The sequence below is a fragment of the Podarcis liolepis genome (genome assembly GCF_965112155.1).
Source record: "Podarcis liolepis genome assembly, chromosome: 6".
Classification (NCBI taxonomy): Eukaryota; Metazoa; Chordata; class Lepidosauria; order Squamata; family Lacertidae; genus Podarcis; species Podarcis liolepis.
In genome coordinates, this window is record NC_139559.1 from 66,562,747 (window position 1) to 66,586,288 (window position 23,542).

General features: G+C 41.4%; 1 protein-coding gene across 2 annotated transcripts; it reads left to right on the forward strand.

The window, feature by feature from the left end:
* The first annotated feature begins 488 nt into the window (after positions 1-488).
* GIPC2 (GIPC PDZ domain containing family member 2) lies at positions 489-22,557 on the forward strand. 2 transcript variants are annotated; one of them, XM_083510705.1, is made up of 6 exons: positions 489-1,061; positions 9,172-9,357; positions 11,741-11,921; positions 14,914-15,023; positions 15,685-15,766; positions 19,662-22,557. In XM_083510705.1, exons 1-6 carry the CDS (start codon positions 750-752, stop codon positions 19,811-19,813), a joined length of 1,023 nt encoding a protein of 340 aa, XP_083366831.1. In that variant the 5' UTR covers positions 489-749; the 3' UTR covers positions 19,814-22,557. The 2 variants fall into 2 exon arrangements, with proteins under 2 accessions (XP_083366831.1, XP_083366832.1); XM_083510706.1 differs by lacking the exon at positions 489-1,061 and adding an exon at positions 1,210-1,328.
* The last annotated feature ends 985 nt before the right edge of the window (positions 22,558-23,542 follow it).

Below are 23,542 nucleotides of genomic sequence, written 5' to 3' on the forward strand. Positions count from 1 at the left end.
AAACTTGCCGGAAGAGTAAGAAATCAAGATAACAAACTTTTTTATTATTATAAAAAAATGGAAATGGTTTATTGAATATTTACATATAAATTGCAAACAGATAAGAACATTGGCAGGATTACTGTGATAACCTGCAGTTTCATAAGAGTATATATTTAAAGAAGACGAACAAATGAGCAAAGTAAGTTAATTTGGATATGCAGAAGATATTAAAAAAAAATTTAAGGAACCGCAGGAAGGGGGGGGGAGAGGAAGTCAAGTTTTGAAATGTCAAAAGGATTGTAAAATCAGTGAAATGTATAAACCTGAAAAGTATGTATAAATAAATAAATGAATGAATGAGAGAAGTGAGCTGCTCCCGGAGCTTACCCTGCTTGACTTCGGATGGTTTAGGGTTGCAGTGCTTTGGTGAGGACTGCAGCCTTAAAGGGGCAGGTACTCTTGTGTGCTCAGCGTCCGTCCATCCATCCCTGGCGCGGCTCTAAAGCCAGGGCAGCGGGGGGTGGGGGGAGAAAGGTCCGGTGCTGCGAAAGCGCGCGCAGGACGCGCGCGGTTGCTCTCCGCTGCCCATTGGCTGCCGGGTGCCATCACCTGCCCGCCGGGTGGGTGAGCCGCGAGGAGATGAGCGCACAGCCCTGAAGGGGCAGAGTCCAGGCAGCAGGGCGAGGAAAGAGCAGCAGCAGCAGGTGGTGGTGGTGGCGGCGGCGGTTCTGCATCTCCTCTGTGGCTGCGTGCAGGCGCGCGGGAAAATGCCTCTGGGGCTGAGGGGCAAGAAGAAAGGCAAGTCCAGGGAGACGTCCACGCTGGTGGAGGGCGAAGCCCCCCTGGCGCGGGGCAGGGGCGACGACGACGACGCCAGCGGCAGCAGCGCCGTCGGCGGGGCTGGCGTCGGGGGAGGCGCCGCCGCCGCCGCCTCCTCCTCGGCGCGCCCGGGCCCCATCCGGCTGGTGTTCCACACGCAGCTGGCGCACGGCAGCCCCACGGGGCGCGTGGAGGGCTTCGCCAGCGTCAGGGAGCTTTACGCCAAGATAGCCGAGGCGTTCCACATCGCCCCCAGCGAGGTACGTGCCCAGAGGGGACTGGGCGGTACCCCCCCTCCGCCTCCCTCGTGAACGGAAGCCCCCCGCTACGGGGGATTTATTCCAAATCTGGCGCCCCCCTTCGGCAGGGGGACAAAAGCCCCCAAAGCGCGCGCTCTCTCTTTCTCGGGGCACCGGCTCTTTGGCTTGGCTTGGCTGTTCACCTCCGACGCTCTTCCATCACCCCGAGCGTCGTTCATGGCTCCATGTTTGGGCGAAATGTTGGGCTTAGTTGCCAGTCCGCGCGTGGTAAGAATCAGCATCAAGGGTTAGTCCAGAGGCAGAGCTTTTTGGGTGGGTGGTGCTTTTTTTAAGGGATCTGTTTCTGGAAATTGAGGTAATGGAGGGTGGGTGGGTGCCTTGCTGCCTATATGAGTAGGCTGTAGTTAAAACGCACTCCTCACATGCTCAGAGGCCCTCCCCCCCCCATACTTCGCGAGTTTCTAGGCCGCACTTTTCTTTCCTTTTTTCTGCTGACTCCCGAAACAACAAAAAAGTGTCCAGAATTGCCTTTGTGGGCATTTCATCTGCTCTTAATTCTGGGCCACCCCTGTATTTCAAAGCTCCTTAATGTATTTTTTGGCAAGAGGGACTGAGTAACTGAGTGTGGATCAGCCGATGGTGCTGATCTCTCCTGGTTCAAACAACAGTGAAACATTGATTGATTGATTGATTGATTGATTATTAAAAAGATGCCTCAGAGTATAGAGGGAATGTGTATCTGAAGAAGTGTGCATGCACACGAAAGCTCATACCAAGAACTAACTTAGTTGGTCTTTAAGGTGCTACTGGAAGGAATTTTTTTATTTTTGAGTATAGAGGAAGTGTGTTTTTCTGTGCTCAGCAGTGCTTGGCCCTATGTATCTCCTGGAATCATATATGTAACACCTTGGCTTACATGATGAAAGAAAGTTGAGACTATATAACTGCTCCTGCCACCACAATGCATCCATATGATAACTGAAGTGCAGCTTAGGCTGTTATTAGGAGCCAACACAGAAATCATATCCCCAAGACCATTTCACAAACCCACTGCAACTGTCTGAGCTATTCTAGTTTACAGAGAAGTTTTTCTGAGTTCAGTGAGACTATCCTGAGGAATATCTGTTTAGGATTGCAGCCTGTATCTCTATTTTTCTGACACGCGGTGGAGCTTTAAGGCAGGGTGAAGAATCCACAAACCTCTAGATCCAGGGGTAGCAAAGATGGTGCCCTCTGGATGTTTTTGTACTACAACTTCATTCAACTCCAGCTAGCATGGCCACAGTGCTCAGTGATGATGGGGTTTGCTGTCCAGCTGCACCACATTGGCGACCTCGGCTCTAGATCTCGTTGTACTCCCATTGACCCTGACCTTTGGCTACGCTGGCTAGAGCAGATGGGTGTTGGAGCCCAGTGGTATCAGGAGCATCTCTCTTTCTCTACCCTTGCTGTAAGGCAACGAGTAGTGTGGAAAGGTGCATTCTAGACTTCTACATGTGAGTCGGGTGTCACTTTTCTGCTTCAATCACCCTGTTTTTTTTAAAAAAAGTTTAATTTTGGAGGAAGGAGATCATGAAAGTGGTAGAAGTGTGGATTTTCTCGCACCCTTTTAGTATAAGCACATGGTGATGTGAAGATTCTGATTCGAACTGGAAGTCAGTACAGAACTGTAGATCGTAACTGCGTATTCATTAAAGGCACAATATATGGGTGCAATGTTATGCTTGTGTCATGAGACTTGGTAGCTTTTTACGGCAAAGTCTTGATCCACTGAACAGTTTGGCTGTCGTTTGCAGTCATTATGGTACCTGAAGCAGAAAAATGTTGTTGCCCTGAAAGTAATACTGTAATAATTTTTTTAAAAAACTGTAATAAACTATATAATTAATAATTTGTCCTTTAATGGCACCTGAAGACCTGCCACTTGAGATAGATTGTCTCACTGTGCCTAATGGCTGGGCAGGTGCTCTGCAGCTATTGTTCTGAAGAGAATGCATTTAAATCCTTTGATGGCATCTATCAAACCTCTTAGGTTGGTCTGGTTCCTTTGTGGTTTGTATAATTGCTTCTGTAAAGGTTGCTAACCTTAAACCAAAGGCAACATTTTTATTCATTATCCAAGTTGTAATTGTCCTATATGTGTAGCTTTGAACACTGAAAAAGAAGCAAGCCTGAACACATGTAATTATACTCCTGGCTACATGGATCATTTTACCTTGGCATTGCAGCTTGTCACAATAGTATCTCTTCTTTATTATCATGAAGAACAATAAGGTCTTTGAAAGACAGTGAAGTTTTCCCCGGTGACGAAGAACTGCAAAAGTTATTTCACACCAGACATGGTCCTCAGACTGGCGCACTATCATACTAGCAGCTTGCAGTACATAGAACTGGGCAACTCTTATTCTTTTTATTCCTGTGCAAATAAATCCTGTAACTAGGAGTTGCTCGGAATTCTGTACCTTGTCATCCATTACTTAGTTTATCTTGAAGTATGATGGTGTTTAACTCTGGCCTTGTTTAAAATTGATGCACTCTATTTAACACGCCTTATGCAAATCAGGGAAAATATGCTAGTGATATGCACTATTGCTTGGGAGTAGGTCATTTTATAAAAAACCTGGAAATGGTAGTAGCTTGTTTGCTTCTTGTATCAGTGCAGTAGAGCTTTGTTCAGAGGATCATGAGAGTGCTGGCTATATGATACAAAAAATAAAAGAAAATTGTACATAAGCATTTCTGTTGTAAACTGTCCTGAGATCTTGGAATGAATGAAGGTATGGGAATTTAATAAACAGAAATTCTTCTTGAAGCAAGTGCAAAATATACAAATCATTCCATCAGAATGCTGTGTGACACTTGGACATACAATCTCTGTTTACCATCTTTCTTCTAAAACTTGGAACATGCATGGAAGAATTCTAATTCCTAAGCTGGTTTTTGCAAACTATGTGAGGGAAATGTTTAGACTATTTGGCTTTCATCTACTAGGAACTGTGAATTATAATGAAGCGGAATTTGTAACAAATGGTATACAGATGAAATGTCGTATTGTAACATCAATCATACATTTTTTTCTGCATTGTGTCCAATTATACTTTTCAGTGTCATTGTCAATGATTGCAACAAGGACTCAAGTATTAGTTCTGTGTTTATGGAACTTCTGAATGGTGCTGACAGCTCAATTTCCAGTAAAATAAACACATTCCTCCTTTTTGAGCATGGAGGATTACAGCAAGCTACATGGTTTAATTAACATAACTCCTTTTAGTGGCTCAGATTTCAAAAAGATTTCTTCTTAGTGTGCTTTGCATCCATTTGTAGATCCATATATCTATGGCGGCTCTGTGCAGTTTTCTTGCACACTTTATTACTGCATTTTTATTTCTAGGCAAAGTACAAATTACTTGATTGCTTCTTGCTGTAGCTCAGAGGGAGCTGACTTTGAGGGGATCTCTCCATTTGCTAGCATGTCACTAACGCTTTATAAAGGTGAGAGTGGACATATTGTGGAAAACAATCTACCTAGTTACTCAGTTCCATTAGATAATTAAGTAGTATTGTTTCCATTCCTCTACACACCAGTCTGTGCCGTCTCCATTTCTTGTTGAACTTATGCCTGTTTCATCTCCCTCTACTGATTATCTGTCTATATTTCATGAGATTTACCGTATTTCTGAATTTATATCAGAAAAGGATTGTGCAACCTGCATTTCATCCTGTGTCCAGTTCAATCAGCAGTTAACATCCGGAGTTTTTTAAGGGCTGAAAGTTATGTACTGCATTGCTAACATTAACACAAAAAGTATAAAAGCAAAGCCCCTTTTTGTGTCAGCTGTGAGTGGTAAATTCTACTATACATTGTGGCAACATGTAACTTGAATGTATTTGGAAATAACTGAAAACAAAGGTGCATTTAAGACTCACACAGGAAACATTCTACTTCAAGTAATGGATGTAGAATTCTCTTGCTCTAGGAATAGTTATTTCAGTGCTGGTTACTGTAAATTATTGAACAGTGAGTTAAACTTGTTGGTGAAGCGAAACTCCGATACAGCTAAAAATAAATCCAGGGCTTTCTTGATGTTATGTCATTCCTTGTGTGGATTTCCCATTGAATCAGTTGTTTTTAAGGACTGTAGATTTATCACCGTATTGCTATGCAATTTGTTCTACGAGTCTATCCCTTGCTGTTTCACCCTGATTGGACCTTTCTCCAAACCAGCATCCTCCTTTGGGAGGCTGTACTAGGGATAGCAGCAAAGGGAGGAAACAGTGCTGAGTCAGCAGAAATTCTTTTTTGAGGCATGTGTGTGCTCCACTTCCACAACCTTTTCATAAAGCCTGAAAGGAGGGCATAGACGAAACCAGAGGAAGTAGAGTTTGTTTGCTTTCTATTAAGAGAAGTATGAGCCAAGTCCCCCCAAACCTTTACTAGAATATGAACACTTAAGCTCTGGAATTTCGGCAACAGCATTATTATTTTTTTAAACCAAAAGCAAACAAACTGAGTTTGATATGAAATGAAAAAGAACATTCGGTAAATGTTACAAAATGCTGTAGTATTAAAATGTCTCCTTACAGGGAGCATATAACACCAATGGTAGCTCAACTCCACTGGCTACCTAATTGCTTCCAAATTCATCAATGTTGACGAACTTGCAAGCAAAGAAGTGAGTACCTTTTACAGACCTGAATGGCATGGGTTTGGTAGCCTTCTAGAAACATCTTCTCCCATACATTCCCCCTGCCTGCCCCCCGTTCCCTGAGGTCTGGGGTAGAGACTCTATTTCCTGCAAAATATTGTTGCATTCCACCTCAGTCTCCAAGCGGTGCAAAATTCCAGGGGTGACAGACACTTACTCAGGGTTCATTGTCCCTTTGGATTGAGGTACAGTGCTGACTGCGGTATCTTTATGATATGTGGTTTGTTTACAAATACATACAATCTGAGCCTACAGTGGAGGGGATCACAGCATTAACACCCCATGAAGGTGTTTTATTATTTCGGGTTCATTTAGCGCTTTGTTTTTGTACAAATATTCTTCTACAATATTTCACATTTTTTTGTATTGCTGTTGAAACATGTAAATCGCCTTGAGAGATTTCTGTTAAGAAATGTGACCTATATAGATTTTAAATAAATAAAATGTTCATGTTACTATTTTACGTTTTTCTCTTGTGCTTTTTTTGCCATGTTTATTTGAAACTTGAGTTACTCCTTTAAGAGTTCAGGGGGGAAAACATTTTGTTGTTCTGCCATTACTCTCTTGTAGCAATCACTCACTCACTCACTCACTCACTCACTCAATCAATCTTCAATATTACAATCACAGATCAGGCATAAATTACAGTCAAACAAATGCAGTTAACAGTTTAGAGGCCAGCAAAAGACTGTTAGGAATTAACAGCACCTCAAAGGACTAAGAAATGGGGGTGCTTTGTTGCACATTCACAGTCACTCTTGAAATGGATTGCTGAGTGCTAGTATGGTTGGTAAAAAAGATTTAACCACCAATTTCCTAACAATGCATGCTGATGCACAGAATTTTGTCACTTTCTTGTATAAAAATGAATTCTTGCAAAAAAATGCTGAGTGGAATGAATAATCTAAGTTCTAGTTTGGCTGACATTTCTTCCCCAATGGAGGTGGCATAAAATTGGTTCATGAAGAGGCGGCAGTCTGTTTGTGCTGCCCAGTTGCAGTTCTAAATTGAGTTAGATCATCTCATGTTTCTAAATATCACATTTCTTTTCTGTTGCCAGTTGTATCTAGCCAAAGGTGTGAAACCAGTTATGAGATTATAGCTGTCTGTTGACAAGGTCGAAGTAACAAGAATATTTTTTTTAAATGGCAAATGCCCTTGATATTTTTTTAAAGAAAAACAACAGGAATGCAGTGATTTTGTTAATGCGAATCACAAGGCCTAACAATGCTAATATCTGAGGAGCTTGGAAATTGCTACATGGAGGCACTACAATTATTTCCTGAATGTTTTATCAGGGCTGAACCATATTTTTAGTACCGCTTCAGAGTGTTAATTAGCTGAAAGTTTTAGTTGATCTGCAGACTGATTGCAAGTTAAAATTTGTTGAGAATGAAAAAGCACTTTCTAGATGCAAGTCACATAGAAATAATGGGTCTTCTGATTGGCAAACAAACCTAGCAAAAACAAGGGTTATGAGGGCTTTTCTTTTCTGCTTGTATCTAAAGCTAGTGGAAATTTTGTATTTCAGTATGAATTCATAATGGAATAATTAAAAAAGCCCACAGGAAACTCAAACTGAAAATGTTTATTTGAATATTCAATTAACCATTTCTTAATTAACATTTCTTAATCTTCCACAGTGATTATGGATTTTGAAATTGTTCATGTTTGAAGGCTCTGCTATATTAATGTGACAGGTATATTAGAGAAACTCAAATTAATGAAATGTAAAATAGCAAAGATGGCATTTCCTTCTAACAACTCATGGTAGCTTTTGTTTATTGAATTGCAATTTTGTGCACTTAGGATAAATTTAAGTGTTCTCTCCCCTCACCCCTAATTATTCTCAAAGTCACCCATACTGAACTTTTGGTAATATGCAAATTCATTTTATCTTTAATTGGTTGGGAGACATTCAGATAAACAAATATATCCTGAACCTGGCTCTTGTTATAGGGTTCATTATTATTGCAACTTGTTACCTCACCTGGGTTGCTGGGTAGACAGTGCCATATCTTTCCAGGCTCTGTAAAAGCAAAATACTTTGAATTGGTTAAGGCTGCAATCCTATACACATTTATTTATAGCTTTTATATGCTACCCAACAACAAAAATCTTTTTTAACCTGGGAGTAAACCCTATTGAACTCAATGGGACTTACTTCTGAGTAGAAATGTATAATCAGGACTACTTCTTGCACTTAAGGAAAAAGAAACCATTAGCTGATCTGAAATTATGGGTATTATGTTCAGATGGTTACTATTGAGCCCAGGCTGTACTTGGCTGTGAAACAGCACACAGCATGCATGTAACCAAACTGTAGCAGAGTGTAGACTGTACAGTGCAGTTGTGCTTTAGCATACAGCTGATGTCAGGCTTGTCTGAACATTTGTGTGGGGAAAACCAGTCTGTGCAAAACTTTATTCTTATTTAGAGGAATTTTAATATTACTGGTTTCTGGCATTAGAGAAAAAGGAAGTCTCAAGAAAGACCCAGCATTTATGATTTGCTCCAGGAAGTACAAAGTTCAATGCCGGTGAATTGCCCTAGTTGAAGGATTACTTCCATGGGCAGTAACAACTTGTTTTTAAGTTGAACAAATTCATGCAGTGTAGCATAACTTTTTAGCAACATCTAAAGACATCTCTGTTGTGTTCCTTTTTACTTCTTCTACTCAGATCCTCATGCTTATGCCCCTCTTATAGATCCATGGCTTAGGATACCTAAGGAAACACTTCTTATGCACAACTGTAAAAACAATGTCCCTTCAGTCTTAAATTCTTGAGTTTTTAATGTTACTGTTGCACATCACCCCCAACCTCCAAGTGTTACAAGATTCCAGGGATTTCCAGGCAGTTTACACAGGGTTTCGTAGAAGCTTGGATAAAGAGGGGATGATAAGTGCTGAAAAAGGGAAGGCAAGACACAGTTTTCTTCAGTCTTTTCTGCACCACAGTCTCCATAACTTTTACTTTTGAGCAGCTCATGCCAGCTTCTACAAACCGACTCCTCTAACTGTAGACCCATCTTGCAGTGCTTAGTGGAATGTTACTTCCCATGAGATATTTTACGTTTACTTCATACGGCAAATCATTGTGTGTAAAAGCCACAGCTACATAATTTCAAGGTTCTGCTTCTATGGAATATGCCCTACAGTAATCCATAGGTAACACAGGCTTTCTCCATGGAAAAGCCTCTGGGATCAACCTAGACATAGACAAAGGGATCACATGCTTCAGACTACAGGAGCACTTTGAAGAGTGTAGAAGCTTTCACAGGGTACAGCAGCTTGCACCACCTGCATTCATGGGTCAGTTTTTTTGGCCATCATATGATGTTAGTCATGGGTGTATACCAGGTATCTCAGATAAAATGCACTTGTTTCCTCTTTTTTCTTGTAGATTATGTTTTGTACTTTGAACACACACAAAATTGATATGGACAAGCTCTTAGGCGTGCAGATTGGTCTCGAAGACTTTATATTTGCTCATGTAAAAGGAGTCAAAAAGGAAGTGGAGGTTTTCAAATCAGAGGAGTCACTTGGGCTTACCATTACTGACAATGGAAATGGATGCGCCTTCATAAAGGTAAGAATAATGCCTTGAGTTGTGAGAGATCTGAGCAGAAATGGAGTTGCAAATTGTTTCAAATACTTCTTTGTGTTTGAAATACTTCTTTGTGTTGGGACGCGGGTGGCGCTGTGGGTAAAAGCCTCAGCGCCTAGGGCTTGCCGATCGAAAGGTCGGCGGTTCGAATCCCCGTGGCGGGATGTGCTCCCGTTGCTCGGTCCCAGCGCCTGCCAACCTAGCAGTTCGAAAGCACCCCTGGGTGCAAGTAGATAAATAGGGACCGCTTACTGGCGGGAAGGTAAACGGCGTTTCCGTGTGCTGCGCTGGCTCGCCAGATGCAGCTTTGTCACGCTGGCCACATGACCCGGAAGTGCCTACGAACAGCGCTGGCCCCCGGCCTCTTAAGTGAGATGGGCGCACAACCCTAGAGTCTGTCAAGACTGGCCCATACGGGCAGGGGTACCTTTACCTTTACCTTTTACTTCTTTGTGTTAGCAAGAACGGTGTAGTGTTGGCACTATGGAAGTAAGTTAGCAAACATCCAAAAGCAATAATTTGAATGGGGGTATTGAAGAATTATACCCATTGGATGTTCCCACTTGGAGAGAGGTCTTTTTCATTGATTTCTTCTTTCCCCTTCAGTCCTTGGAAAAAGCTTATCCAGACACTTCTCTCAAACTTCCACTGGGTGTTGGTTCCTTTCACAAACCAAAGGAACCCTTCTGTTCATGGAAGGGCAGCTTTGGATTCAATTTGTTGTTAGAATACACGTAACCCAAACACAGTCAGCAACATTTTATTGACTATTATATGGCTATTGGTAGTGGTAGGCGTGAAGCAGTATGCTGGCTTGTTTAGGGACATGTCATTAGCATACATGTGCACTGGTCAAGAGAGGTGTTTTCCAAACTCAGTGCAAAAGTAGATCTGATATTTGGAGAGCCATTACAGGCAACAACTGATTGATGCACGTTCAACTGGTGTACGCACATGCGCACACTGCTGAACCCAGGCATGACCCCCAAAGTCACTAAAAGGGTGGAATGGGTTTGAGGCAGAACAGAACATTTACATGGACCCTGCTGACATGCACAGATGTCTGGAGCATAACCTCCACGCAAAACAACAATTGCCTGTATTAGATTTTCCAACTCTAATGTAAAAAGCCACAGGGAGGGAAAACTAGGTCAGGGCTGTGGCACTAGGGGGAGTGGGATTCAATCTCCCCCACCCCCATTATGCTTTCTAGTGAAAGCCATCCTTTCAAACACATACAATATATTTTAGTCTACGATGGGTTGGATTCAGCCTTGTGCTTTCCGAATGGAAGTGTCTCATTCATGGAGGAACTGAGGTCCAGTAGACCAGGCATAGGCAAACTCAGCCCTCCAGATGTTTTGGGACTACAACTCCCATGATCCCTAGCTAACAGGACCAGTGGTTGGGGTGATGGGGATTGTAGTCCCAAAACATCTGGAGGGCTGAGTTTGCCTATGCCTGCAGTAGAGGCTGCCTCTGAAGAAAGGAGGGGGGCAGTGATTTTTGCCAATTCTTCCTTTTGCCTGCAGCCCGTTATGCCACCCCCATGCTGTTCCAGAGGGTCCCACAATCCTCTCTAGCAGCTTTTTCGGGGGGGGGGAACCTGCAGGGGGAATGTGGAACTGGTGGAAATTATATTTGCCCCCTTTCCACAGCAGAGTGCCCTTGTTGATGGAGTTTCGCCCATGGGTTTGTCTGGATCCAGTGTTATGAGTGTATTGAATCTTGCTAATGATCTAATATCTTACTGGGAGTGATAATCACCTTGTTCCCAGAAACTGCTGGGTGACCAGAAATGTATTTTCCCTAAGAATTAAGTAGCACAATATTATAACTCAACAGTATCATGTACATTTTATAAACATGTACATGGAGTCTGAGTTCTTGATTGCACAGCATGCTTGCCTTCCTTTAGTATTGATTTTGATAAGTATGAAATGCTATTTGTTGCATGTCTAGCCTGAGTTACATTGTCTGCACTGAAGGTACAGTATCTAGCAACCTGCCTGTGCAAGCACTGTTCCATGCTTACAAATTATTTATTTTTGTTAACAAATTTTATATGAAACTTTATTGTAAAAAAGGCACAAAACTAACCTATTTCAAAAGTGGTAGGGTTATAAGCAGCAAATCAATTCAATCGAACAATAAGATTTTAAATTATATGGGTATCCTAGTTTGGGTAACTGGGCTCTTTGTATCCTTTTACAGTGCTTCCTTGTTTACTCCCTCTAGCTCAAAAGGTGAGCTTTGTGGTTTGTATTTTGTGTGTGTCATACTATGCACATCATAGCCCTTTTGGCCCAGGCTGTTTGTTTACTGCATTCATCGCAACTAACAATAATGCCTTTTTATCCAACAGAGAATTAAAGCAGGCAGTCTTATTGACCAAATAAAACTGGTATGTGTTGGTGATCACATAGAATCTATAAATGGAAAAAGCGTAGTGGGCTATCGCCATTATGAAGTTGCTAAGAATTTAAAGGACTTGGAGAAGGGTCAGACATTTACGCTAAAATTGATAGAGCCTATGAAATCATTTGGTGAGTGACATGTATCCGCCATAAATTATACCTGTAGTTTCCTTTTGTATTTGATTCCAAATTGGGTAAAACTTGGCCTGTTTGATTAGTCAGAGGAAGCTTAAGCAATTAGAAGGGTGAGAGATAAAACGAACATTGTCTTATTAAGCTAACTGCAGCCACCAGTCATATACGATGCTCCGCTTGGGGTTCCATAAACTTGCTTTTATCTCTGTGTGTGGGATCATAACAACAGGGGAAGCCTAAATGCAGCTTGCGGGGGGGGGGTATTTTTTTGGCAATTAACTCTTCCTTCCCTAGCTTTAAGTCTCCCACCAAAATCACCCCCATGCCACAGTTAGGCATGAAAGAAGCCTTCTGCTGTTCCAGGTGTAATTCAGCAGGGAAACAGACTGAGCATGGGACCCAGACCTTTGTGTTTGTGTTCTGGGTGCTGTGTAGCAGGCTCAAGCTATGGGGATGTAAGCAAGAAGGCTGGACACTGGACTGCCGGTGAACTGGGATGAGTTGAAATAAATGGCTTTATTACTAGATCTTGTAGGGAAACAGTCCTTTTAAAATAGTATTTTGATATTCTAATTACTGATTCTATGATTCTTACAGATAACTATTTTAAAACCCGCTTTTACTGTGTTTTAACTTTTCAAAACCTGCAGTAAATGCTACATTTATTCTTGCTTTAAGATTGTTCTGATGCCTTGATTTTCACCCCATGCCCAATTGCCTTGCCATACTGCCTGGTACAGTAGTCTGCTGGGTCAGTAAGGAAGTCACAGAGGATAAAGGGCTGTTTGGGTAGAAGCAGCCAGGAAAATGAAATACTTCCACTTGGTGGCAGCAGCAAAAGACCACAGGAGGGAGCTAAGATAGTAGGTTGGCTCATCTCTTCTTTCCCTCTCACATTGACAGTAATTATTGGGTAGGTTAATGCAGAAGAAACTAGTCCTTCAGATGCCATGGATCCAGACTGTTTAGGACTTTATAGGGCAAAAACAGCACTTTGTCCTTATGTAGAAACCAGCTGCAACTACATTATAGCACAATTGTACTGATAATGGTTCGAACACAAGACTCATTTGTCTGAAAGTGTGATGTCAAACAAAGCATGGTGGACCCTGTGCTGATCCTGATTTCATTTTTAAAAAATCCATTCAATTAGCTGCTAATCTTCTATGCTGATGTGGCTACCTTCTTCAGATAGATGACCAAACAAATCCTAGGGTCTCTGAATGATCTGAGGCAGTTTTCAGGAGTGATGCCCAGTGATAATATTTTCTTTCTGCTGGCAAGTCATATTACAGCCTTTGGAAAAGAGTAATAAGTAATTTCTGAAGCTTGATTTTGTAAAATAAAAGAGGGGTAGGGAATAGAGAGAGGGCCTGACTCTTTTTTGGGGGGGGGAAGGGAGAGACCTTCCCTCCTTTTTAAAATAACAATTAAATTTTTATTTGCTTAAATATGTTAGAAACCTACCTGAGTGGGACAGGGTGGGATAACAATGTAAATACAGTGGTACCTCGGGTTACATATGCTTCAGGTTACATACGCTTCAGGTTACAGACTCCGCTAACCCGGGAATAGTGCTTCAGGTTAAGAACTTTGCTTCAGGATAAGAACAGAAATCGTGCTCCGGCGGCATGGAAGCAGCAGGAGGCCCCATTAGCTAAAGTGGTGCTTCAGGTTAAGAACAGTTTCAGGTTAAGAACGGACCTCCGTAACAAATTAAGTACTTAACCCGAGGTACCACTGTATTGTTGTTAGCCCTATGACACTGTTGTGGGGGACTTTTGGATGGCTGAAACATCATTGTCATCATTAACTTGCCTGCCCTTCAGGCTGATTACAACAATTAAAACACAATGTGAAAAACAGTTTAACACAACTTAGAATCATAAAACATAAGGTGGGCCCTCAAAATATGTATTCCAAGTGCCAAAAGCCAGGGTAAAGAGTTGTAAAGGAGGTAAACATATACTGCAGTTGTTCTTGGCACATTTATTCTGTGTCTGCCCTTCAGTCCACAGGTATGCAGTCCATTTGAGTTATGAAGAATTTCATTCCTAACTTTTAATGGGATGTAGTGTTGCCCTCTCTCTCCAGAGAAGGTAATACAGAGCATTTGATTGCAGAACACCTGCCTACCTCATTTTATTATTAGCTGCCCTAGTATAATTCCAGAAAGTTCCCAATTTCAGTGGTATCTCAGGTGATTGAACTTGGTGCTAGTGGAAGGAAAGGAAAGGTATAAAATAATCAGCAGAGCTGTTGTGCATCCTAGCGGACACTTGGTGTCAGAATGCATACATTTAAAAAGAGGCATTTAAAACTGTTACTGCTGGTAATAGCTGCAATAGCATTGTAAGAACATATTTATTTCACAAACATTGTCTACTGCTTCATTGTAATAAAACCTCAAAGCGTTTACAGAAAGAATAAAACAATAAAATTATCTGTACTAAACAGTTAAAAACAACGGCTCAAAATAACAATAAAGATTATCAATAATAAACTAAAAGCAAAGTTAAAACGCATGTCAATATTCTATAAGTCTGAATAGGCTTGCCAAAACACATGAAATATTTCTGAAAAATAATTTACATAATGTTTTGAAAGTATTTTGCAGATAAACACTCAGTCGCTTAGAGTAAGGCTCTAGGCAGTACTAAATTGTTAGTAAAGAAACTTTTTCTAAAAACAACAAGCAGTCTTTTGCTGGATCTTGTCTATTTACTAAGTTTTTCCAGCTTTTGCTGTATAGATAGTTAGTATTTCTGCCAGAGCTCTTAAGAAAGTGTTGTTTGAAACATTGACGTTTCCCAGCAGTTTAACAGCCCTGCAGAATCCACTTTAGATGTTTGTGTTGATTGATTGCCAATCTCCATCACATTGCAGAATGCGACCCAAATTTTGACTTGCCATTTTATAATCTAAAAGAACAACTATTATTTTTGGATCGCAATTCCAAATTGCCTAATTAATATGTCTGCTACAGAAATGATTGAACCACGGTCGAAAGGTGGAGGTTTTGCAGAGGGAAAAATCTCCCGAGGGAGAGAGACTCTTCGACTGAGATCCAAAGGCCCTGCAACAGTGGAAGAAATGGTGAGCTCCAACATCAAAACTTAAGTAGCCACAGTTGTTGAACAGATTATAACAATAACAAAACACTGGGGTTTCTGTTTTACTTCTTAAACGTTACATAAGGGAAAATCCTAGGAATTTAAATGAGGGTTACTTCCTGCCAAGACCCAATTGTGGCATTCCTTCATTATACTAGTACAACAAATGCAGGTTCTCCTCCTTTTCTTCTTTTATTGGAAAGTGCTATTGCTTAAAAAAACACCCTGATTGTGAGGTATTGTTTTTTTAAAGCAGGTTATATAACTTTCAGGTGTCCCAATTTTTCTGATTTGTGTTAGACTACAGCTGCGCAAACTACCAAAAGTCTACCTTAGTTTAATTGAAACGTCTTTCTAAGACAATCCCACTCCTGCCCCACCCCAGACAAATTCCCCTCCTTCCTTACTTGCCTCTAATCGGTGGTGCTGGGATGAGCTAGAGAGGTGAGCACTGAGAACAGGGAAGTTTTTCTTCCTTCTCCCCCACTCTCTGTCATCTGGGTATCTGGGCAACTGTGTGTTACAATAATCCAGGGGACCATAGCGGATGTTGTTCTCCTGCTTCTGCAGAAGAAGAGGGGTGGGAAAACCCCTCCTTTGGTCCGAACACCGCTTCTCACCTTTGTGTCTTTGTTTTGTCAAAGCCTTCAGATGTTGAAGAAAAAGCTACTAAGAAGGTTGATGATCTTCTTGAAATGTACATGGGAATAAGAGACCTCGAACTAGGTAGGTAAGGGTGTTTATGGAACTGCGAGTAAAGTAGTATCCCCTGCACAAGCCTACACAAACTTACACGGCACTAAGCCCAGTGAGCTCAGTGGGGCTTACTTCCGATGTGACATGTATGAGATTGCGCCGCATCCTACATTTTGTTTGCAGTTTTCAGAGTGTGAGGGGTTCTAATATGGGTCCAGATTTCAGGTTTGTTTAAATTTTGCATTGCATTGCAACAAGCATTTTAACATATTAGCCGTATTCAGGCATTTCAAATGCAGCCTAGAGCAGCACTTGGGTAGCAGAGGCTATGTACGAGTGCACAGGCTTCACCCTCCCATCCTCGCCAACGTTGTCTTCTGTGTTTTCCAAAGCTACTCTATGAAGTGGGGAATCCTCCTCAACATGTGGAGGCTCCGATGCGTTTTGGAACTCTGATTTTCCAGATGTATGCCTCCCCTGTGTACGGAGGATGGCTTCCCCGATGCAAGTAGTCGCCCTGGAAAATGGGAAGGGCGATAGTGAACAAGACAAGAGGTTGATGCTCATGCGCAAACTCTGCTCCTCACATGCTGCTGTAAGCCATATTCAGAATGACCTGGATATAGAGCTATTATGTTCCCAGAGCCACTGCCGTGGTAGGCTAGGAATCCAATTAATTGACCACATTAACATATGACTCTCCAGTCTCTCTGCTCGCAACACAGTTTCCAACATAACGTATAAATAGCTGCTTTAATGCACAGATCCCGTTGCAAAAGAGATGTGTGGGGTTGAAACCCGCATGCTGCATGTATGTGCTGCATAAGATCCCACATATACATCTTTATCTGATGATGATGATAATATATTATTATTATTTTATTTATCACACTGAAAACAATGATATACATGCCTGCTCAGAAGTATATCCTGCTGAGCTCAGTTGGGCTTTCTCTGAGGTAAATGGGTAGAGGATTGCAGACTGAATGTATATTCCATCTCTCCAAAACAATGAATTGGTGCTGCTGGAGCTTAAAGGTAAAGGTAAAGGACCCCTGACAGTTAAGTCTCGTCGTGGACGACTCTGGGGTTGCGGCTCTCATCTTGCTTTACTGGCCGAGGGAGCTGACGTTTGTCCGCAGACAGTTTTTCCGGGTCATGTTACCTTCCCATCAGAGCAGTACCTATTTATCTACTCTCACTTTGACGTGATTTCGAGCTGCTAGGTTGGCAGGAGCTGGGACCAAGCAACGGGAGCTCACCCCGTCAAACCGCGACCTTCCGATTGGCAAGCCCTAGGCTCAGTGTTTAGACCACAACGCCACCTGCTGTACCGATAATGTAGATGATGAATATATGCAATCATATCTTTTTTTTTTTGGGGGGGGGGGTGCATTGCATATTCCACACACTGTTCCACATGCATTAGGAGCAGGGCCAAGGTTTCAAAACAGGGTTGTTGCTTTTTGTCGCAATCAAAGCATACACTGGTTGTCAATGTATATTGTGTGTGGAGCCACTGTATCATCTCTGCGTATCTGAGAGCGCAAAGTAAGGCAACGAAATGAGCGCATCTTGTTGTGTCTAATGGTTCTTATGTCAATGTTCTGTTTATATATAACAATTAGCTATCACAAATCTGTTAAATGACATGATGCCAGTTAATTTCATACCATGGTGGCATCCAGTGGTGATTGACAGAAGAGACACTCTCAGTGGAACTGGGATGGATGGGTTTTTTTGCCAATTCCTCTTCTCCCCTTCACCACCAAACCTGCTTTCGAGGACCCCTCCCGACTCACTAGAGCAGATTTAGATGTGGGGGGCAGAGGGCACTACCATGGGGAGTGCCAAAAATGGACTACCTCCCCGTTCAGCTGATGAATTTCCCCCCGTTATCAGGATTCCTTTCACCGTTGGATACAAGCCCATGACGGCAGATATGATCAATCACTCAGCGAAATGAAAAGTGAAAAGTGGATTTGTTCCAATAACACCGATTACTGTTCAGTTAGGAATTTCATTTGTATTACTCATGCTAAATTAGCCTAATCACTAGGACTGTGAAATGCACTCAGTAGGGAAAAGATTAATGCTGCCCCATCCCCACTGTGCTCATTTCAGAAAAGGAGTTTACTCTTAGGTAACATAGGCTTTCAATGTCCACTAAACGATGATCCCTGCAAAGTCATTTGAGGCATTGAAGTTTACAATATAGCTGAGTGAGAACTCTTTGCTATTTGAGTGACATGCAGATCAATTACAAATTAAAAAATGCACATATCTTTTGATATTACACTAGATACTCAGCGGCTGCAAATGTTTAAAACATGTGGCATCTTCTTTTGAACTGTGAACCTACTGGCTCAACAGGAGGGAAATTTAAGAGTTACTCAAATTACCAAAACAATTCCAAAGTCAGCCAGGATCTAAAGGTGACATGTGTACTTTTCTGAAAATGGACCTTAACACTGTAATTAATTTAAAAAAAATTAGGGTAAAAGGTGCCTGTTTGGGGCACGTTTTGCATGTAACTTCCTTGCATGTAACTCCAGGCACACTCTGCTTGGAAGTAAATCCCACTGAAACCCATGGGATTATAGTTAAAGTACTTAGGACTGTGCTATAAGCAAATGCAACTTAGCTTGCACTTGGGATGCAGAAAAGAATTTCTCGTGAAAAAATGCAGATGGCAACTCTATAACTAGATCAGAAGAATTGGTGATGTTTGACACTGTAATGATGAATCTGTTGCATGGGTTTGGGCCCACAGATGGAGTTTGTGGGTTTTTTTTAAAAAAAATTACCTTAACTTTATGGAAGGTTTTCTAAGAGGGCCTTGGATCTCTTGAAAGTCTCTCTCTTTGATAAAATAAAAAAATTCCTTCCAGTAGCACCTTAAAGACCAACTAAGTTAGTTCTTGGTATGAGCTTTCGTGTGCATGCACACTTCTTCAGATACCTGAAGAAGTGTGCATGCACACGAAAGCTCATACCAAGAACTAACTTAGTTGGTCTTTAAGGTGCTACTGGAAGGATTTTTTTTATTTTGACTATGGCAGACCAACACGGCTACCTCTCTCTTTGATGTTCACACACCTAGGTTCCTTGTATGAGCAGAGGTTTTTCCTTAAGAACCAGCACCCATGATCCTGTAAATGTGTGTAGAATTGCACTTGAAACATCACAATATTTGTACAGTACTAGAAAATATATATTTTAAAAATATAAATGTTATCATGTAAAAGCTTATAACATTATACAATATAGCAGTTCTTTGCAGTGAGCACCAGGGGTCAGTACATGATCACTGAATACCAGCAAAGTTTTGATGCTATATAAATGTGACGCTCAAAATATAGAAGTGTAACTAGAAAAACCTCTTAATAAAACAATTTATTCACTACTAAAAATGTGGTGGTCACTAGAACTGTGGGCTTTTTTGGGTTAAAATCTGAGCTGAACTCTAATGTTTTCGTTCTGACAAACATAATACAGTATGTTTGACTCAAATGCAGTGGTTTCTAAGATTGCTTTCTAGTGATACTTCAATACTAGACATATTACCTTAACCTTTTTAATTCACCGCACAGTTCATTCTCTTGCACACATTGATTTGGATCCAGAGACCCGCAAGTAGAAGAAGATAACGTTTTAATGAGGTTCCACCAACTTTTCTGCCAGTGCTCGTGAAAGACCTTTTCTGGTGCAGCTCCAGTCCAGGGTTGGGTTACAGTGCCAGGAGCATAAGGAAGTTACAGGTGTTAGCATATAAACTCCAGTGAGCAATAAAAAAAAAGGCTTTAAAAGAGCTAGAGCAGAATTTGTGTAGCAGCAGGTAATCTATATGTAACCACCCTATTTCATATTTGTGTCTCTGAAAAATGCAGTAGGTAACTAACTGCTCCTCCTTTTTTCCTTTTAGCTGCAACGATGGTAGAAGCTGGGAAAGGCAAGAACAACCCAGATGAGTTTGCCATTGCCCTCGATGAAGCTTTAGGAGACTTTGCATTTCCAGATGAGTTCGTCTTTGATGTGTGGGGAGCCATTGGTGACGCAATGCAAGGACGGCTTTAATGAGCATCAGAAAACTTTGTCGGAGCACAGTATCAGCTTGTGTAAAGCATATATCTATAGACATGGCATGGAATACGGAAAGCACCTGAATGTTCAGAAATCTGGATGAAGTAAGCTGTTATTTGATGCCGATACAAATTCCTTTAAAATAAAGTTGAGTTCAAGACTGCACTCACGAAACTTTAGGCTGATATGAGCACTTAATCTGAAATACTTTGCAAAGCAGTTTTCTCTGCATATTTACTTATATAAATGAATATGGCTAGTGGTTAAAGAAGAGGGCAGGTTGACTATCCCATGAAAATGGAGTGTGTCGGAAGGCATGGTGCCAGTACCTGATGAACCTGAGCAAAATTAAATTGGAAAAAAAATACACCTTGTGTCCATTATTCTTTCCCAATTACTGCAGTGGGTACAATGCTGCTTTTCCAGCATTTTCTTCCCCAAAACAGTACTTTGAGACTGTGAGGGGAGAGGAAAGGCCATCATTGGTGGAGTGTATGTTTTGCACTTCGTAAGCCCTTGGGACTTAATTGGGATTTTGGGAAAGCTGGGAATGTCTGAGACACTGACAACTGCTACCGGTACTGAGATATATGGACTATTAGTCTGACTCAGGATAAGACAACTTCATATTTATGCTACTGTATAAGCAGGCAGATGAATTCTTTCACCATGTTTTATGGTGGTGTTATTATGGATACGAGTCTCAGAACTTTGGCACTTTCACAAATGATTTTTAAAGCAGTTTTGGCATTTCCCACTTCTGTAAATCAAATGGAAAAAAACAACAACTATGGATGGAATGTACTTCTCGTTTTACAATGCCTTCTAGATTCCCTTTCTGTATCAATGCCATTCGAAGTGACACATCCCAAATTAAAGTTCAGTTTTAGTGTCACTTAGGAGAAAGAAATCTTTTTTTCCATTTGTTAGTCCTGTGGATGAGTGAGCTCAGATGAATGTATTAGTACAAAATGCTCTGGGAACAGTGCGGAACCCCCCCCCCGGCCTTAAATTTGAATCTTTTTTTTTTTTGTTCTTGCGTGTTAGAAAAGTAAAGAAAACCTTATGCTTTTGGGAAGCTTCACAAATGTTTTGAGGCTTTACTAGTGAAGGGTATCAAAGTGAAATATCTAAGCCAGGTGTGGTATGCTCTACCATAGAGTTCCACAAAACAACCTGTTTTTTGCTATGCCCATTTATTTTGGACAAGTCGGATACAGGGGAGGTTCCTAGGAAATGGGTGGGACTGCTCTGTAGGTGATTTTGATTATTTGAGTTGCACTGTTGCATGGAAGATATGTTGGTTGCTTTAAAAAAGCAGAATTAATTTGTAACTATTTATTCATGTGATGATGTTGCAACAATGGTGTAAATATCCTTAAGATTAACCTTTGATTTTTTAATATATATGTATATGTAGTTTTTGTAAATCTTGGAATACTGAGGAATTGCTAATGTGCCAATGATTGTAAAAGAAGGAAGATGAGAGCAATGAGAGCAATGATACAAGATGCTGAGCTTTAATTAGAACGCATCTCTCTGAGTCTCCAGAAACCTTTGAGTAGCACACATCTCTTATTTGGCAAAATGAAATATTGCTAATCCTGAGCATTTAAAGAAAAGGCTGTTTACTAATAAAGGATGTTTAGTCACATAAGAGATGAATCTTGCAAATAAAACTTTGCTACTGGTGAACAGGCTTCTTGGAATGATGGAAAGAGATTGGGAGTAGAAAACTCCCCCCCCCCCGAAGCTGTTAAGGTGGTTGTCTTATGCCAGAAGCTTAACCTGTCTTTGACACCACAGAAATGAAACAGAAGTGCGAAGCCAGTAAACTGAGACTCTGGGTCTCCCAGATGGGGGGGGGGGCTTAATATTGCAAATGGGTGTTTGGCAGCAGGTTTAAAAAAATTATTATTATTGGATATCCTTCAAATGGATGAATCCAAATTAATAGAAAAAATGGGCTGGCATTTGATGCTGACAAAGTTGTGTGGACACTCCAAAAAAACTTGGATAGATGAATAGCAAATTCCCGTGAAGGCAGAGACTCTAAGAATGAAAATACTGAAATGATTTGAACAAGTTGCTTTTTATCACAACAGTGCCTACGACAGGGAAGGACAACTGATTTAATGTTATACAGAGATTTATCTGTGTGATTTATGCGAGAAATCAAACAATTGGAGGAGGGTGCACAGCCTGGAGATGAAGTCCACTTGAATACATTATAAAAACTGTTAAAAGTCACTACAAAGCTATAGTCCTATAGATTTGACACTAAGGGAAGGCGAATATGCTTTTGCTTAAAACATGATTGGAATTAAAGTTGGTAGGACGTCTTTTTGAAAGTCTGCTTATATGGAGGAGTCCTGCCAACTTCAGTTCCAGCCTCTCCTGCCCCCTTCTCTCTCTCATAATATGCTGAGTTTGTTATGCAGTGTGTCACTTTAAGTTCACATAATTCTGTTAATTACTTTTGTTTCGTGTGTTTTGTGTTCCATAAAGTTGGGCTGTGCTTTTTATTGTTTTCTGCCCTTCAGGTTGAGTTCTAAGCAGTCCAGGAGGATGACTGGAGCCAATAATTAAAATTTGTTTCACAAACAGTAACTTCATATGAGCCAAATGTCTCACTTGAGCAAAACTGAAAACAGTTTCAACTTAACTTGTGCAAATGCTGTATCTTTGCAATGTTCTTTTGTATTTGGATGCTAAATAAACAAACCATATTTTCTAAATCACTTCCGAGGTTTGCTTTTTATGATCTGAGGTGTACATTTGCAAGAATCCTAGGTCAGAAAGAGAGATAAATGAGCAGAATTACACAGAGTCACTGGCACACAAACCCCCTGCTCTATGACTGCATTTTGAAATACCGTATTTTTCGCCCTATAGGACGCACCGTCCCATAAGGTGCACCTAGTTTTTTCGGGGGGAAATAAAGGGAAAAAAATTATTTCCCCCCCGAGCTTCCCCCGACCCCAGCCCCCAAACAGGCAGCTCTCTGCAAGCCGTGGGAGCCCAGCGAGTGCTCCCGCTGCTTGCGGAGAGGTCCGCGAAGCCTGGAGAGTGAGAGGGGTCGGTGCGCACCGACCCCTCTCACTCTCCAGGCTTCAGCGAAAGCCTGCATTCGCCCCATAGGATGCACATACATTTCCCCTTCATTTTTGGAGGGGAAAAAGTGCGTCCTATAGGGCGAAAAATACGGTAGTTACTGTGCCACTGACTGTATGTTGTTAACTTTCAACCCATCATTGCAGGAATCTAGAGAGGCCAGAGGGCAAAAAATGCTTAAAATGGCAGTAGCAATCAGTTACTAGAGAATACCAAGCCTTATGAATACCAAGTTTTCGGACGCTCCTGTTAGGTTTCCAACCACTTGGGGGAACCAGCATTGTGTCTTCAAATGCACTATGGATTCTGTGAGTCTTACCGACATGACACTTTCACTTGCGACTATGTTTTATGCAGAAGTGTAACTTCACCAGAAGTCTACAGTTATAGTGGTCAGGTTGCTGGAGAGGAGCAGGCAGACATTTTAATTCTGGTGGCCAGTAGGAAAATTCTGTAGCATTCTCTGCCACAGAAGTGTACTAAATTTGTAATAAGCTGCCAGCAACTTTTGGAGTGCCTCTTTCAAAATAGCACCAAACTCACACATGTCCTCTTCACATGCTCCCCTATGAACTCCACCATCCTGCGAAGCAGAAGGTACAACAGGGG